The 19,339-nt window shown below is 31.1% G+C and overlaps 1 protein-coding gene across 4 annotated transcripts in view; it reads right to left on the bottom strand.

The window, feature by feature from the left end:
* Positions 1-16,448, bottom strand: part of LOC125053293 — a 32,581-nt gene extending 16,133 nt beyond the window's left edge. The window contains exon 1 of one of the 4 annotated variants that reach the window (XM_047654596.1): positions 16,313-16,448. In XM_047654596.1, coding sequence (XP_047510552.1) covers positions 16,313-16,433 — 121 coding nt within the window. In that variant the 5' untranslated portion in view covers positions 16,434-16,448. Of the gene's footprint in view, positions 1-1,089; positions 1,200-10,108; positions 10,450-14,402; positions 14,526-16,312 lie in introns of those variants that run through there. The other 3 variants (XM_047654600.1, XM_047654595.1, XM_047654602.1) reach the window with 3 other exon arrangements.
* Positions 16,449-19,339: the final 2,891 nt, after the last annotated feature.

Below are 19,339 nucleotides of genomic sequence, written 5' to 3'. Positions count from 1 at the left end.
TTTTATGATTTGGCATTCTGAAATTTTAATCAAGAAAAAATGTATATACCGTGAGCCATCTATCTTCTTGATACAACAGGAACAAGGCGCCTAAAGAGAACTAAAGTTGGCGTTAATAAACCTATTGTAGTAAATTTAAGTGCAAGTGCGGTATCTCGGACACACGAACATAGCGTCAAAACATTATAGAACACTAAGACTGGTAAGGAACATTGCCTTAACTAAGCTATTCATTAGTATTGTAGACAATTAAGTCAACATAATATTAGCCATAATTTTTGATTAGATTAGATCAGGTTAGGGTAGATTGTAATATATGTAAAGTCGCACTCTTTTTTGTGAACATTATTCTAGAAAAAAAAACAATAAAAAAATACCGTAATAAGCTAGGATTTGATTAGTATATATATACCAATTTATTATATATATATATATATATATATAATATAACAATATTAGAAACATAGTTGATTTTGTTGTAAACTGACATAATAAATATGAATTTTAAATAATAAAAACATTAATATATTACGTTTATTACAAAAAAATGATATTAATTCTTTACGTTTATTTAATAACACAATATTATTGTATTATTGGGATTTTTACTTTGTATGCTAATGCTACATAGCATACATAGGATGCAATTATTCAATTGACATCTGACCCTAGTTATTACATCATTGAACTCTACCTACACTGTACTTTAACTGTAAAGAATTTTATGCTTGAATATTTACAATAGTGCCTTTAAATGCGCTCTATACCGCATATATATTATGAAATTCTAATATACAAATACATAATAAATATACGACTTTATAAAAACGTACATACAGGTTACAGCTAATAATTAGTATTGGTGTAATTCTGTGGAACATTATAGAATTTTTTTGTTAAATATAACGCTATCTATGGGTGATACTTAAACCTATTAGCGCATTCGTGTTTTATCATTTTTAAGTATAAAGCAGTAATAAGATTCTTGTGTGTTTGAACCTTACCTAAACAGTGACGTAAATTAATCCTATAATGTTTGGCAATTTATAGGCAAAATAGTTCAGTAAAATAATTGTAAAAAAAACTCACGCGCTATATAAATAATCCTGCCCCCATACACTACAATTAGGGTAGTCACCACACAGAACATTAAGAAGATTGCAAACATCATTCTATTTTGACGTTCGGAAAACTAATAAACTGAAGTATTCTTCAAGTCCTAGCTTTCAGGCTAAGTTCATTGGAAAGATAAGCATCTGATAATAATATTCCTTATTGTGTGCATTATCGACTTTATAGGTTATTAAATGTATTGTTTGGTCTTAACAACAATAGACGGGGAAAATGCGCATCATGTAACAGTTAAAAATACAAAGACCCTCAAAAATATGATACGTGAAAGTGCTACATATCAGATTTCGCAATTGAAATCACGACGTACAATTACAGAATTATAATACTATCATAGAGACAAGACCACCAGGGCCCCGGAGTTAAGGGGGTCCTATAATAATCTAAGCTTTAAAAAAAAGAGGGTACCTGCCCCAAGATTTTTTTCGATGATTTTAAATGAACATCTTTCATAGAACTCCCGATTTAAAAAGATTTAATTATTTGGTAGTTTGGTTGTGTCGGCCCGAAGCAAATTGTATCACCGATAAAATCACGTGTTTGTCGGACTCATAAAGACGACATATGGCTTTAGCCTACTATTAATAACTTCAACTCAGTATCCTATTCTTATTCCTATCAATGATCTCTAACGATTCCTGTCAATCCAAGAGGTGGGCGACTGTGAACGCTTGCGTGAGTATGTGAGTGGAGTCAAAAAAAGCTTTAATAAAATATTGACAAATGTGGCATGGTGACATTTAGTCGCGCAATATTATCTCGTCAGTTTAACTACAACGTGTCAGGGTTGATACTGAGACAAGAAACGTCAATATGAGACCTGGGAGTGCGAGTAGATGCCCAACTGAATTTTCGGGATCACAGTGTAAATTTTCAAGAAAGCATACAAAAGTTTGTGTGATTTGTGCTTCGAAGGGCAACAACGTTTAGTAACATTAAGGCCATCTCAATCTTGTACAACGCATTGATTAGAAGTATGTTAAAGTGTTATTCGTTCGGCCTCCGCATAAAAGTAAATACTGTCTTATGTTGGAGCACATACAGAATAAGTTTACTCGCTTTCTTAAATACAGACAGGCATCATCCCTACTATACCATCCAACAATAATTTATGTGCCGGCGAAGGCACATTCTGATACGTTTGGCATTCTGATAAGGAGGGAGCTTCTATATTAAAAAACCTCAAAAACAAACATAGTCATGGAATTGACGAACTTCCCCCAACTCTCTTCAGAGAATGTGCAGAACTGCTGACCATGCCTCTATGTATGTTAATAGATCAATCATTTAGTGAAAGCATTTTCCCAGACTTATTGAAAATTTCTATAGTTAAGCCCATTCATAAAAAGAATTTAAAAACAAATCCCAATAATTACCGCCCAATTGCCCTTTTACCAACAGCTTCGAAGATATTTGAAAAAGTTATGTGCGATCGCATCTATCAGTTTTGTGAAAAATTTAAACTATTCGATGAGTCCCAAAACGGCTTTCGAAGACATAGATCAACCACATTGTCCGTCTTTAAATATATTCAAGGAGCACTTGACATTATTAATGACAAACAATACGCAATAGGATTATTACTCGACATGACGAAAGCATATGACAAAGTTCAATTTGACATACTATTAGATAAACTATACAATATTGGAATTCGCGGTGACACTCATGAGTGGTTCAAATCATATTTATTCAATAGACAACAGCAAGTTGAAATAGAACATTTCGATCACAAATCTTGCGAAATTCAACACATTAGATCTGAAAATAGAAGGCTGAAAGCTTCAATTCCTCAAGGAAGCGTGATAGGATGCCTTCTATTTTTGATCTACATAAATGACCTTCCTAAAGTGATGCATGAGCCATGTATTTTGTTTGCTGATGACATTTCGATATTGATATCAGGCGAAAATAAATTAGAAATTAACACAAAACTACAAATGACTATAGATAAAGCGGATAGCTGGCTAAGACTACATAATCTGGAAATAAACTACGAAAAAACTAAACTTATGACATTCCATCCCTATCAAAAAACTCAAATTGACATAAAATTAACATATAATGGTTATAACATAGAAAAGGTTCAAAAGTTCACACTATTAGGTTTAGACATAGACTCCCATATAGACTGGAAGTCTCATGTAAATAAGGTTAAATTAAAACTGTCTCGATTCGCATACGCACTTCGCGAAATTAAAAAATCCACAGATATGAAAACAGCTCTAGTCACCTACTACTCTTATGCTTACTCCTGGTTAAGCTATGGTGTTATCTTATGGGGTAGCAGTGTAGATGCCACTGCCGTATTTACAAGCCAAAAAAAACTTCTGAGAATTTTAGTTAATATAGGAAATACTGACTCATGCAAGCCCCACTTCATTCGGAACAATATTCTTACTCTACCTGGCATATATATACTTGAAACATGTAAATTTATTCGCAAATATCCTAATATGTATAAAAAAAGGGAAGATACAAAAACCCTTTACTCATTAAGACCTTCTCGTAAAAACCAACTGATTCCACCTACATCCAGACTAAAGTTACATCAATCAGGACCATTGACCTCCTCCATAAAAATATATAACAAATTACCAGAAAATTTGAAGAATGAAACAAATAACCTGAGGTTTACCAAATTTCTAAAGGAATTATTATATAAGAAATGTTATTACACTGTTACAGAGTATCTGACTGATAGATTTTAATTTCTTTATAAAAGTTAAGTTTATAAATAATGTTAAGTACCTTTTCGCAACGTAAAACCAAAGTAAATATACCAAATAAATAATGTATCTTATAAGAATAGGAATGTATAAGAATATAATGAAATATAATAAAGCATGCCCTTTTAAAACATTGCTGTGCCTAGCCAAGGTCCTTATTCATTATTTTGATTAATTATGTACATAAGGAATGCAATAAAGTTTGAGTTTGAGTTTGAGTTTGAGTTAGTTTATTGTTTATCAGAATGCCAAATCGTAAAATGACTGCTTCACGACTGATTGCGACCGCCACTTTAGCAACCGCTGTGCGAGTTCGAAAAGTGAGTTACAGAATCGCAAGGCAGTACCATGTTGCGACATTAGCGCATGGATATTGCGAGAACTACATCGAAATTTCTAACACATATGTTTACATGAAGTTAGAGAGCAAAGTCGCTAGCGCATGTAGACAGTACCTACCTTCTAAACACTTAAAAATAGATTGCACAATATTTATTTATAATTATCATACCCGTTATATTTTTTATTTAAACTCAGAAAAGATCATCGTACCCAGATAGCATCATCATTTTCTGTAGGTTATCAAATAATAAAGATTAAGGATATAATTACACTGATTTGTTTATAAGTGATAACACCTAATAATAATTAGCTCTATTTGGAACAGAACATTATCTTTATAACTTCTAAATTATAGGTAATTTTCGCTCCCTGATTTATGACAGTTTTATAAGATGGCTTCTGAGATTTTCGCCATGGATATCGGACTTGAAGCTATAGTCTAAGTGAATGAAAATGCATTCATAGCTATCTTCTAGTCAAAAGGATACTGACGCCGTACTAAAAAAACCACTGCAGCCCTACACACGCTTCTTAAGTGGCACTCCAGCCCTGCGATTCTGTAACTCACTTTTCGAACTCACACAGCGGTTTTTGCATCGGCGGTCGCTCTCAAATCAGTCGTGAAGCAGTCATTTTATGATTTGGCATTCTGAAAAGGTGGGAGCTTGTAGTTTATTGTTTATCAGAATGCCAAATCATAAAATGACTGCTTCACGACTGATTTGAGAGCGACCGCCGATGCAAAAACCGCTGTGTGAGTTCGAAAAGTGAGTTACAGAATCGCAGGGCAGGTCTTGGTCAAATGATTTTGTAAGCTTTTGTATATTATGTAATGTATTACTTAGAGACAGTAGCTTGGAAATATTTAGTAAGATATAGTTTCTCATTCCTGCAACAGTCAGATTAAATGAGTGCTTATTCAGCTAAAGGTATATTTAATTAAAAATAAATACACATTTAAATTAAAAATGAAAATGAAACGAGTAGAGCAGGAACAATACAATCTTAATTACGTCAACTCAAATAATAGAGCTATAAAGTTAAGCCTAGAATCCAACCTAAAAGCAAACACTAGATAAAAATGTTTTCGATTCTTTTGACAATAAAGATTAATTCCGATAACCGGGTTAAATGTATTTTGAACTTAATGTGATTATTCTTAATTCTATTTCTTTTCATTTACTACTCACGTATACTACTGACTACTAATTATATATTTTACTAGCTGATCCGGCAAACGTCATTTTGCCATGTTTATCATTTATGGTTATTGTGCCTCACTCGACATAGATAGGTATAGTGTGTCGCAGACTTTTTTGTAGATATTTATAAGATCTACAATTACTTAGAACATTTTATGGTTCTATCTTTAATAGTTTAGGCAGGGTACGCAAAATAAGTAACTTTTTTGGTTGATTTTTTACACCTTGTGTCCGAAAAACCCTAATATCTTACGGAACCCTATTTTTGTTCAAAATTAAATATAGCCTATATTACTCGTGGATAATGTAGCTTTCGAATGGTGAAAGAATTTTTAAAATCGGTCCAGTAGTTTATGAGCCTATTCATTACAATCAAACAAACAAACAAACAAAGTTTTGCTCTTTATAATATTAGTGTAGATTAATAATATTTTTTCTGTTCTAGCAGTTGGGTGATGTAGGTACCCTTTGTACGAAGAATAATTGAAAACAAATACTCAAACTCAAACTCAAAATATCTTTATTCACGTAGGTAAACCAGTACACTTATAAATTGTCAGAAAGAAGTTAAATTAATTGTAAATTTACATTTACTACCAGTTCGCAAGTCAAGGGCGTAAAGCGGCTAAGAAGAACTGACAAGAAACTTTCCGCCACTCTTTTTAATCGCCAAGTATTGTCATACAAATTGTTTGAACTGGAGCAAATCAATCCCAAGGATTAGGATCATTTAAGTACTCTTCAATAGTTGCAAACTATCGTAAGGCCTCAACATTCTGTACTACCATCACTTGACTATTTAACAGTCTTCCTTATTTACCTCAAGATACCATTATTTGCTTATTACTCCTTTATATAGAAACGAAATCTCTCTGTGCTGACCTTTGTCTGATAACGAATTTGGATTCGGATTTTTTCTATTTACTCGAGTATGCATAACATATCTTACATAATTAAGTATTTTCGTCATCTTTACACATCTTAACAAAGACAGAGAGGTGAAATTTGTTAACAAGCAGCAAGGTTAGACAACTGATAAGAATATTTGTTCATGCTTAGGATATTATCTAGGCTAAACTACCAATTATATACAACATAGCGATTGACGACGATGTTTAGTAAATAAATTAAAATTTGATGCAAAATGCGGTTGATTTTAGTATGCATTCGTCTGTACTTTCATTAAGAGACTCGATATATCATACGTACCTCAAGGACATTGAACTTTTTTGAATGATGTATCGTAGTTTTACCACACTACAACAGTTAAAATTAAAAAAAAATTGTTAATAAACCTATTTAGATTATTTTGAACACCAAAAATTTCTAAAAAAAATCAAAAATCATTTATTCATATAGGTACATGTACACTTATGAACGTCAAAAATTAATACTTCTAATTTTACATTTACTGCCAGTTCTCAAATCACGGGCGTAAAACGGAAGAGAAGAACTGGCAATAAACTCTCCACCACTCTTTTAAACGCCAAAATTTTTGTTTTACACAATGTTTGTAAGGAGGTGTAACCATTACGCCAAGTTCCACGACATCTTAGGTAATTAAGCAAATACATAGTCGAAATAACTAACATCACTGTCTACTATAATTATTATAATCTTGGTTCAATTGAAGGACGGGCCTGGGTATGAGGTTAGGCTTTATATTATCAGGATTATGTGCCCGTCACACTATTTTATTGGTTGCTGATATCCACACAATTTCTTCGTACCATCATGTGTTGGTTGCGTACATAGAAAGAAAATTGAATTGGTGCACAGCCGTGGTTGGAAGGTACGATGCTAGGGTTGAGTACTACTATGACTGTTGACAGTATTATACTAAATCCGGGACAGAAAGTTTTTTATTTGAAATCAACAGCATCACATGACTATTTATTGACTCGTGATTTCGATTCGCATTCATTGACGTTCACTATTAAATATTACAGAGTGAGTCGTGAGGTTACTAGCCTAATCCACAATTATTTATTCAAGACTGAAGATTTGATGGCCAACCTCCACAAATGGAGAAAGAAAAATAAATATTATTTACGTTACAGTTATTTTTAAATTGTTCTCAATTTGTACATTGTACTTAAGATTTTATTTCTATAAGGGCAGTTTCCACTTGCTGTAGGAAACATCGCGAGGAATTCGGTGTTTCTTAAAAATAGAACCTATTTCAAAATTAACTAAAAAGTATAAAATAAAGATATTTTTTGTCCAAGAGAATTAAATGTATTAAACAATAATTTATCGACAGGGTATGAAGGTACATAGGTCCATAATCGTCAAATATGTATTCATAGATTTCGATGCTTCCATCAATTATTATGTAGATAGGTTAACGTTTGGATTATATTTCATTGAATTTTGGCACTGACAAAAAACATAGTTTTTTTAAAAGTCAGTCAAATTGAAGTGATACAGACAACTTATTGTCTATAAACAATATTGATAGTATAGTACAAAATTTGATAATAAATATTAACCACAAATATTTATTATCAAATTTTGTAAATTAAAATTTGATCAGCCCTGCGATTCTGTAACTCACTTTTCGAACTCACACAGTTCGAATAGTGAGTTACTCTTGCCCGTTTGCCCTCTGTTATATTAATAAAAACAATGAAATTGGTCGATTTTTATCAAAATTAATCAATGGCGAGACTTTTTGATAAATTTTTCGTAAAATTTGATCAAATATTTTTAACCCTGAAAAACTTTATCCAACATTTTTTTATACGACTAATTAAAAGATAGCAGTACTAAATGCAAGTAGCAATCCAACGAAGTTGTTTTTTTTTTAATTTCTCATATTATCATAAAATGTGTTAATGTGTTGAAATATGTTAATGTCTTGTTTTGAGTCATGTAAAATTCATAACAATTCAATGAATTGCGCCAAAAGTTATTTTTATTATTTCAGATAAATTGTTGTTTTAATTTTCGGTATTGCGCTTATAAAGAACAAATTTAGATAAACTGAATTTATTTAATTATTCAGATAAAACATTCGCGTACCTCGGATACCAGTTATATTCGTCTAAAAATCTCTTGTTTGACCATAGACCCATATGCTTCCATATCAAAAACTCTATGGTCTGGAAATCAATGATTTGATAGTTGTTATTAGTTTTTTGACATTTGCATGCTGCCTGCAGCGAGCATTACACAATTCGGCACTATCATTCTATGTCAAGGGCTCAGCACACAGGGTTATTTTACCGGTGTAATTATATTATATAAATTAATCATTGATATTATTTATTAACTTATGTGCACGGTTTTATTATTACGAAAAGATCTTCAATTATTTTGTTATTAATATAATATGGCTTGTTTTAATAATTATATTATTATTTATTAGTTCGATTCCACAGAATTGAAAAATCGCTAAGGCTGCCAAAATATTTTAAATATTACCTCGACTTTGGGAAACATACCATAATATGTATAACATATATTCCTATTAATAAAACCGATGGATATAAATTATTTAGTCAAAAATAATTTTTGTTTGTAAACATTATTTGTGTTGTGGTGACTTCTTTTAGCTTTATATTAAATTAAGAATTATGATATACTAATATACTATAATTATAAGAAAGTCAAACAAAAAGAAAAAAGCTGATTTTGAATAAACTAGTGTTTTAAAATTAAATGTTTATTTCTAACACAGAAGTCATTCGACTGGCTTGTAATTACATCTTTAAAATAATTGCTGCATAAATGTGAACAAAATATATTATAATGTTTAGAAATGAATATTCTATATATTAAATTTCCAAAAAAAAAAACATATTATGTATTCATATAATAAGTAGATATAATAATAATGCTATAAAGGAAGGGTACATAGACAAACAAAAGAATTTGAAATATTTTATCATAATGCCTAGACAAATTAAAAAAACAATCAAATGATAAGTATTTATTTGGAAGCAACTTTATATATTTTTACCAATTATTTTTTATCTTTATAGAGTTTATATAATGTATGTGTGGCCTACCTATTGTATTATCTATTTTATTTTGGGAAATGATTTAATTTATATTTTTGTTGTTGTGAGAAACGATATCACTTTGAGACAATCAAATTAACCCCAATAAGAGTAGTTATCTAATCGTTGAAGAACGTTTATGGAATTTTTGATTTTGATTTTTTTAAAATGGTATTGAGATAAGAGAAAAGCATTTTTGTACACACAACGCTTTATATTAATAAAAGTTGGTGGGCATAAAATTTACTGCTAAATAAATATCAGAAAGAGGCAAGAACCAAAACAAAAATTTTCCTAATTTAAAAAAAATATGATTGTGATATTAATTTTACATAATATATTCCGTGGACATTCTTGCAAGACTATTAAAAGCTTTCAAGATCTATACAATGTTGTGAAAACCGAAATTTCGGTGTAATCGGTAATTACTTAAACCACCTAAAATTCAGAACCGTAACTTAGCGCTAGACTCCCTTATGTCAAAATTGTATTTTAATATACACGAGTTATGGTTCGCACTAAGTCTCGTTTCTGAATAAATTTTAGATTGAGATTTTTATTTATTTATTACGCACAAATATACCGGCAAACCGAAGTCATAAATAAAAAGATAGATTATATAATTTGTGTCTAAAGCGCGATGTTATATTAATTTTCTTTAAAAATATTATATTTAATTAGTAGATGATAAATCACTCACCCCTTCCATTGTATATAAGATAGACTAATCGGGTGAATATAAGTAGCATTAATATAATTACTGGAAGAAGTCCCAATATCTTTCCGGTATCTGATTGTGGGGGATGCGACTCTGTTGTCTCCTTTAAACTGTGATTTAGAAAGGTTTCACTTATAACGTTCATTTTAAAAAAAATCTAATTCGCGGAACCACCAAAATTTTACAAATCGCAGTATTCAATTGTCACATAAATTCTAATCGATCTTTTAATTTCAGTCTTCTATATTTAAATTTAAAAATGGCGCCAAAATTAAATCTGTTAATTGTCAAGAGACATTTGATTACTTCGCGCGCTTTTGCCGAACTACAAAGACAAGCGTGCGTGATTAGCAAAGCCTTCGAGATGTTAGGATATGTTATATAGTACCTTTCACGCAGTTTTGCTTACTATGATTATAACATTAGAATTGATTTTTGCCCACATCATACGATAAGATATTTCAACGCATTTTTATCTGTAATTTGCTAACTGAAGATAAATAATTTGGAAATTTTGGTTTTAATCAATTTTTTAAGTACGAACAAAAATAAACCAGACATTTATATCTGTATTTCAATTTTGGTTGTTTGATTAAATATATCTATATATATAAAAATGAAACCCGTTTTCCGTTGTCACGACATAACATGAAAACGGCTTGACCGATTTGTCTGATTCTTTTTTTATAATATTCCTTGAAGTATGAGGATGGTCTCTAATATTCCCTTAATAAAAGATATATGTATGATCTTTATCTCTTGAAAAAGAAAATAATTAACACATTATAATCGGGTGTCGTATTGCGCCCCTTCAGGAAATAAACTGAAGTGAATTTTCAAGGTGAGTTCTAATTAATCCATCATGTTTATAGCTCATGATCTTTATTTTATTATTAAACCGTCTACTAATTTAGGATTTTAACCATTAATTTTCTTTGCGTGCTTCATCCACACGACATCGGCCTGCCTTCAGGGACTCGAACCTTCTGGTCTCTCCCCAAAGCTGTCCAAGGGTATTTCTGTGAGTACTCCGTTGACTCGTTAACCCATAGCTAAATCTCGACTTTGGATAACCAAGTGAGGGCATCACCGATTCACCGACCATTTGGCGGTGTGATACTTTGGTGAATGAAATCATATTCCAGCAACGGGTTGTCCGCAAAACTCTATCTTCCATTAATCAAGCGGACCTAATGGCATCTCCCTTATTGTGCTGCGTACTAGTGCTTTTGAGTTGGCTCTGGTCATAACACGCCTCTTCCGTTACCTGTTCTCGCTCGTTCTGTCCCGAAGTGCTGGAAGTCCGCTTCAATCCCTAAATAGGCGCTTGCTCTGATCCGTCCTATCACCCAATAGCTATAACCTCCTTGTTCTCCAAAATAATCAAAACCATTATTAATGCCCAGTTCCTGAGGCCATTGTCAGTACGGCTTTCATCGTGGTTGCTCAGCTGGTTACCTGCTTGTATACCTTACACATAGATGGGCAGAGGGAATTGATTCTAAGGGGGAGGTGCTAGCGATTAGTTTGGATATAGCGAAAGCCTTCGATCGGGTATGGTATAAAACTCTTCTTTCGAAGCTTCCAGCCTATGGTCTCCTCGAGAAACCACGTAACTGAATCTTCAGCTTTCTGACCGATCGGCCCATCAAGGTTATTGTTGGAGCATGGCAATCCCAAGGCAACAAGGCTGTGTTCTATCAACGAACTTTTTTCTTCTGGATATCAATGACATTTTGGAACTGAGCAAAATTAATGAATGATACAACTGGAGATACTATTTACACCGTGCATGTATTTCTGGGCAGTTGTCGATCAATACCCAAACTAACTGGTGTCTCAAGTCGAAATTCTCCTACGTGGAGTCTTGGACTGGGGTCGACTAAATAGAAACATTCATATATAAAATAATATCTATGATGCTTTGTGTCTCTCAAAATATTATGATATACACTCGGCGTCAAAAAAATAGCACCTTTCTTAAAATTCGTGTCAAGCGTTATAACTTCTAAGATCCTTCTTGTACCCTATCATTATTAGTATCATTTAAAAGCTCAATTAATAAGCTTTCAAAAAAATTCATTTGTTAACGGAAAATCAAAAACCACAAATCAGCATTAAAAAGTGGCGATGTACGCGTTTGGAGGCTCACTAATTGTACCACCCTGGACGCGTATAAAACGAGGGGGTAAAAGTCAATGATGGGTTATTCGCTATCCAGACGTCACAGAGGTCACTCCTAAAGTCCATGGCTGACCGCTTGGAAGCTGGTCGGAGGGCTAGAGGAGGCAACATTAGGTTTTAAGACTAATTTTTAAGGATTGTCATTGTTTATTTTTAATTTTTGTATTGTTCCTTTTATTTGTAAATTTGATCAGAATACACATTGTTTCACATTTTCCCAGAATTTTCTTTTGTTATGGGGGTTGTGGCCAATTTCCTACCGTTTTTAAATAAGGGATTTCATTAGCTTTCAAATGATACTAATAATGATAGGGTACAAGAAGGATCTTCGAAGTTATAATCGCTTGACACGAATTTTAGGAAAGGTGCGTTTTATTTGACGCCGAGTGTATAATATGAACTTTGTACATATTATGTTATGTGATAAGAGATTTTTATATTATATAATATTTTAGTTATAATTAAGTATTTTATGTATGTATACAATTAGGTACATTTCCAAATTCATTTATCAACCTTATGACTCCACGCAACCTCTTCCATTCTCCTCTTTTTTGATTAAATATTCTTACTTTACGAAGGCGAAGTCTTGTATCGCGGATTAATTCGTAAATCCATTTAAGTGGATTTGGTGACCACGGATTAGATTTTGACACTTCAAGGTTTCCTATTATGCCAACTCGTGGCAAAAAAACTACTAAGAAAAGAACCTACAGCTACCAAAGACAATTAGTCTTTGAGCTCACTAATCCGCTTATAGGATTAGCACAATTTTCATCGAGCCTGAATGTGTTTGATAAAATAGATAGCGATGAAATTGTGAAGTCAAAATTAAACAAATTGTAACAATTATTAAAAATGAAAACTTATTTTTGTTAAATTATAATTTAGGTAATTTAACATAAATTTTGTTGTTGCTGTTTGCATTAAATAATTACTTTAATTTTAAATATAAATGGGCAAGCGATAGTCATCTTAATTAATTTATTATCTTAAATGTAATTGACAGATAAAAGTGCAATGGCACTTCTTTGGCATAAATAAGTTCATTCGCTACATTCACTTAATGTAAAAATATTATTGTTTGCGTAGGTAATTATTTTCGTCTGATTTTTTTGAAGTCATAAAAAATCTTATCTACTAATTACTGTAATCAAAGACAATTTAGGCAAATTATTTGTCATTTTTTTATGATTTGTGCATTAGCCAGCGACAAGTACATATAGGATTTTTATAATTCGTGCTTGTCTTTAGAAATTCGACCGTGTCCTCCATGTACGGTTTAAGCACTCGCCCGGTACCGCACAACCCTCCCAAAGGCCGAGAACAAATTTAAATTAAATTAAAACTTCCCCTCGAACCGGGAATCGAACCCGGTACCCCTCACCTATATTTGTCATTGATAAAAAGTTTTCTAGGCTTGTCTAATTTGTTTGCAAATGGTGGAGATTGCGCCATCTGTTGAAATCGTTGAAAATGTTAACTACATTGATATTAAGATTCTAAACGAGAGTGTAGAGCCATCTTTTGAAACATTTGTCAACTACGTTTTATAAAGAAAACAATTTCCACTGCAATGTTGTAATCTAAGTATGAGATTGTCAACGTTACTTTATTTATAAAAGATAGATGGCGTTTATATAAATTCTTCTTTTGATTCCAACTAATTTGAAACATTTTGATTTTTTTTTAATTTAAACAAAATACATAACCAGAATTTAATAAATATTCGGAATTTTATCTGCTTTAGATAATAAAAATAGTCTGATAATATTTAATAGAAATTATATAGAGGTACTTCAATACTAGGTAAAAGCAACAAGATTATCACAATCAAACACAAATAACGTGACACGATAAATACGATATAATTACTAATAGTTTTTTCAACTTATGTAGTATTATTTTAATTTTACATATGATATTAAAACCCATATGTCTTAATTTCCTACAAATACAAGTAATATTACCTAAAAAGTACCTAAGAAATTCGTGTATATAAGCCGAGGTGATCAACAACATTCTTGAGCAAAATGTACAAATTATAATTAAAAAACTATTTGATTCCCCTAATTAAGTGAAAACAACTTACCAAAAAATTCACAGCAATGCAAACACGCACAAGTGAGGCCATAAACAAAAATTAATAAGAAAAAAGGCGCCAAGAGCATTAAATAATCCATTTTTTATATTTTTATTGAACAAAAACGCTACGAAAGAACAACGGCGAATGATAATAGTTATCGGTACAGATTTGATAAAGAATAATTAATAAATCGATCGACGTTACGGTTAGTCATCAGATTAGGTCAAAAAATATTATAAGCTGAGAATATTGAAGGTTTGCAGTTGGAATACTATAAATTGTATAAATAATATTTAGTCAATGATATGCTTTTCCAAATACATACGTTTTCATAGCCTCCTTTCCTCCGTAGTTTTTAAATAAACAGTAACCTATTATTTACAAATTTAAAAAAAATCAAACTTTATAATGTGACCGTTGCTTCTGTAATCTGTACAGCAACTCTCTCGATTTCCAAGGATGGCTCAATAGTAGGCTCTCTTACACGAAGTACAGTATTAAATTTATAGAAAAAAATTACGCGGTAATATTTAAGGTAATATCTAGAACTTGACGGGTATTGATCCCTTAAATTATCCTAAACTTGTTTTGACAGTGGAGTGCAGGGGAAACCACGCTAAAAAAACGCGCCTGTACGGTACTAAATAGGTTACGTGGAAATGTGTGACATCTCAGGAATGTTTACTCTTAGGAAAAAAATCGTGAATACCATTTTTGTAGAGAATTTAAGATCCACAACTTTGCCTTGAAACTTTTTTTGATAAAACTTACCGTTTTCGAGAAAAATTAAAAAAAACTCAAATTTTGACCTTTGACCCCGAATAACTTTAGGAGCACACATAGGATCGACGGGATTTGTAATACTTTATTTGTAATGGTAAACCCCAGCTCTCCACAAATTTTTGGCTCTCCGGGAATTTTTGTTATCTCAAATTTCTATATTGACCGGACTATATTTGCTGATTTAAAATATGTTTTTGATAATACTTATCGGTGATTTAGCCTTATGTTATATTTAGAGTTTTGATCGATTTCTGTTTACATGGATAAGGTTTCTGATGATAAAAACAAAAGAAAATGGGAAAAAAACCCGTTCTTATAGATTGGATAGGTACAACTATAGTTGGGCGAACGTAGATTTGGTGCCAAACTAACACATTATATATTTTCCATATGTGAGATGAATCAATGAAACATATAAGTTTTACTCTCGATTTCTGAGGTATTTAAACCCAATTTATTACTAACATCATTTTCGTTAAAGTTTTTATCGCCATTGAGTTTGTAACTAAACGTTTAACATTTAAACTTGATTTAATTCAAAGGAACGAATGGTCAGCTGACCTTACTTTACGTGTTTGATAATTAGCTACATTTGTTCGATAATTGCAAACAAGAACGGCTGGTATAATTGCAAACATAAACAGTAAAAATTTTGTTCACTTTCGAGGTCATGGTACGAATTTACATACAAATTGAATGAACAAAATCTGATTACCACTAAGGTCACCTGGAAAAATAAACGGGCTGATTTTCTCGACGTCATGGTATGAATAAGCATCATAATAGTTGTAGATTGTTAATAGGCCCCCTGTTATTTGTCAAATCAAATCCACATTTATTTAATAATTTTGGTAACTATGTACACTTATGAACGTCAATATTTACAAAAAATTAAATTGCAGTTAAGTTATCATTCTCATTGAGAATCACAAATTCTAACAAACTATGTACCCATTTTATATTATGTAGTATTAATAATAAAAACGTACGTAAATCATTCAGACATACGCTTGTTTTTCTTTGTCTTATCCCGATGAGAAGATTTAATCCAAAAAGACTGATCAGCAACTTGTGTACTAAATGAATATCACAAAGTACCAAATGAAATATAGACGACTACACAATGTACTTACGAAAAATATTCACGATGTATATTCCGATAACATAGTCACACACTTGCAAATATATTAATATCAAAAACAGTATAGCAACGAAACACGCCAAAAAATAAATCTCTTGAACAGTTAAATACATTTTAACCAATAATTTTGTACTGCCACTTAAAACTACTAAACAATATTGTTGTGTTTATTGAGATAAGCAAAATAATCTGATTTCAACTTTATCCTTTACTAATAAAGTTAAAATTTATACTTATACGGTTATCGAAGAAAACCAATCGGTGTGAAAATCGAGAGATTATCTTTCAGTTAGTAAATAATTTTGAACCTTATTGGAAACAAATTAGAGTTTTTATTACGTTGTTAGTGATTTAGTTTTCTTATGATAATCTGATAAGGATTGTGGCGTGTGAAAAACCATCATAAGATGAACCTTTTTAATCTGCTTTCCGGTATAAACAGAGGTCACTATTGTAATATAAAGGGTTCAACTTATATTGGTTCGTCACTAATACAAGGTTATATTGGCGGGTTCACTATAGGTATCATCTTCAAAAAGTTCCAACATTTCAGATATATTTGCGGCAAAAATGTTTCAGTTTTTACTTTGTTTATGAGTGTTAACGATTTCTTATTACGTCTTCGAATTTTCAAAAATACATCAAGCTTCAATGGAATGTTTTAATCATATTCAATTTAAACATATTTACCCCGTTCTGGCTTATTGCACTTATATCATGAGAAAAGAAGACAAAATACACATTAAAAAACAAAATTACCCTTAATTTGGAAATAGCGTGACTCGGGAGAAATTGCATTTTTTGCGAGTGGCATAATTATTATATTCGTACCTGACTTGACAGCTTGACAGATGATTTGTGTTTTTGTGACGCAGAGAAACTTTGACAGTTGTTTGCAGGTTTTGGCGGAAGAAATAGATATAATAGTACGGGAGGTAGCAACGTTTGAAAAAAAAGAATTTTAGGTCAGCTGATTTTGTGATATGTCTTCCTTCTTGCACTTCTGGTTAGAGTCTGGGCAATCTGGCTGGCGGTAGTGGTTGCGTTCATTAGTGCGCATCCTATCTGTCCAGGTAAAAATCCTGGATTTTAAAAGCATTTTAAGAAGCGTAATTTTTAATTTTTCGTTTTTAAATACGTCTACCTGACATACTTTTTTTATTGCCAGACATTTTTCACGTTGCTAACTATGTGCCAGACGCGATTTTAAGTTTTATTTTTATGAAAATTTCAAAGCATTTTAGAATGTCTGTAATTTTAATATTATGTTATTTAAATATAAGGAAAACTGAAAATGAATTTGCCAGACATTAATTCGGTTATTAAGTCTTGAATTAAAATGATAAAGTATTGCAGTATGATGAAGCATTGCATTTTAAGAAGCGTAATTTTTGATTTTTCCTTTTTAAATACGTCTACCTGACATACTTTTTTTATTGCCAGACATTTTGCACGTTGCTAACTATGTGCCAGACGCGATTTTAAGTTTTATTTTTATGAAAATTTCAAAGCATTTTAGAATGTCTGTAATTTTAATATTATGTTATTTAAATATAAGGAAAACTGAAAATGAATTTGCCAGACATTAATTCGATTGTTAAGTCTTGAATTAAAATGATAAAGTATTGCAGTATGATGAAGCATTGCATTTTAAGAAGCGTAATTTTTGATTTTTCCTTTTTAAATACGTCTACCTGACATACTTTTTTTATTGCCAGACATTTTTCACGTTGCTAACTATGTGCCAGACGCGATTTTAAGTTTTATTTTTATGAAAATTTCAAAGCATTTTAGAATGTCTGTAATTTTAATATTATGTTATTTAAATATAAGGAAAACTGAAAATGAATTTGCCAGACATTAATTCGGTTGTTAAGTCTTGAATTAAAATGATAAAGTATTGCAGTATGATGAAGCATTGCATTTTAAGAAGCGTAATTTTTGATTTTTCCTTTTTAAATACGTCTACCTGACATACTTTTTTTATTGCCAGACATTTTTCCCATTGTTAACTATGTGCCAGACGCGATTTTAAGTTTTATTTTTATGAAAATTTCAAAGCATTTTAGAATGTCTGTAATTTTAATATTATGTTATTTAAATATAAGGAAAACTGAAAATGAATTTGCCAGACATTAATTCGATTGTTAAGTCTTGAATTAAAATGATAAAGTATTGCAGTATGATGAAGCATTGCATTTTAAGAAGCGTAATTTTTGATTTTTCCTTTTTAAATACGTCTACCTGACATACTTTTTTTATTGCCAGACATTTTTCCCATTGTTAACTATGTGCCAGACGCGATTTTAAGTTTTATTTTTATGAAAATTTCAAAGCATTTTAGAATGTCTGTAATTTTAATATTATGTTATTTAAATATAAGGAAAACTGAAAATGAATTTGCCAGACATTAATTCGATTGTTAAGTCTTGAATTAAAATGATAAAGTATTGCAGTAAGATGAAGCATTGCATTTTAAGAAGCGTAATTTTTGATCTTTCCTTTTTAAATACGTCTACCTGACATACTTTTTTTATTGCCAGACATTTTTCCCATTGTTAACTATGTGCCAGACGCGATTTTAAGTTTTATTTTTATGAAAATTTCAAAGCATTTTAGAATGTCTGTAATTTTAATATTATGTTATTTAAATATAAGGAAAACTGAAAATGAATTTGCCAGACATTAATTCGGTTGTTAAGTCTTGAATTAAAATGATAAAGTATTGCAGTATGATGAAGCATTGCATTTTAAGAAGCGTAATTTTTGATTTTTCCTTTTTAAACACGTCTACCTGACATACTTTTTTTATTGCCAGACATTTTGCACGTTGCTAACTATGTGCCAGACGCGATTTTAAGTTTTATTTTTATGAAAATTTCAAAGCATTTTAGAATGTCTGTAATTTTAATATTATGTTATTTAAATATAAGGAAAACTGAAAATGAATTTGCCAGACATTAATTCGATTGTTAAGCCTTGAATTAAAATGTAAAAGTCATGAAAAGTATTGCAGTAT

Source organism: Pieris napi, chromosome 10 (genome assembly GCF_905475465.1).
Source record: "Pieris napi chromosome 10, ilPieNapi1.2, whole genome shotgun sequence".
In the NCBI taxonomy this organism is placed as follows: Eukaryota; Metazoa; Arthropoda; class Insecta; order Lepidoptera; family Pieridae; genus Pieris; species Pieris napi.
Note: the sequence above shows the minus strand (reverse complement) of the source record. Positions and strands in the feature narration are given on the sequence as shown.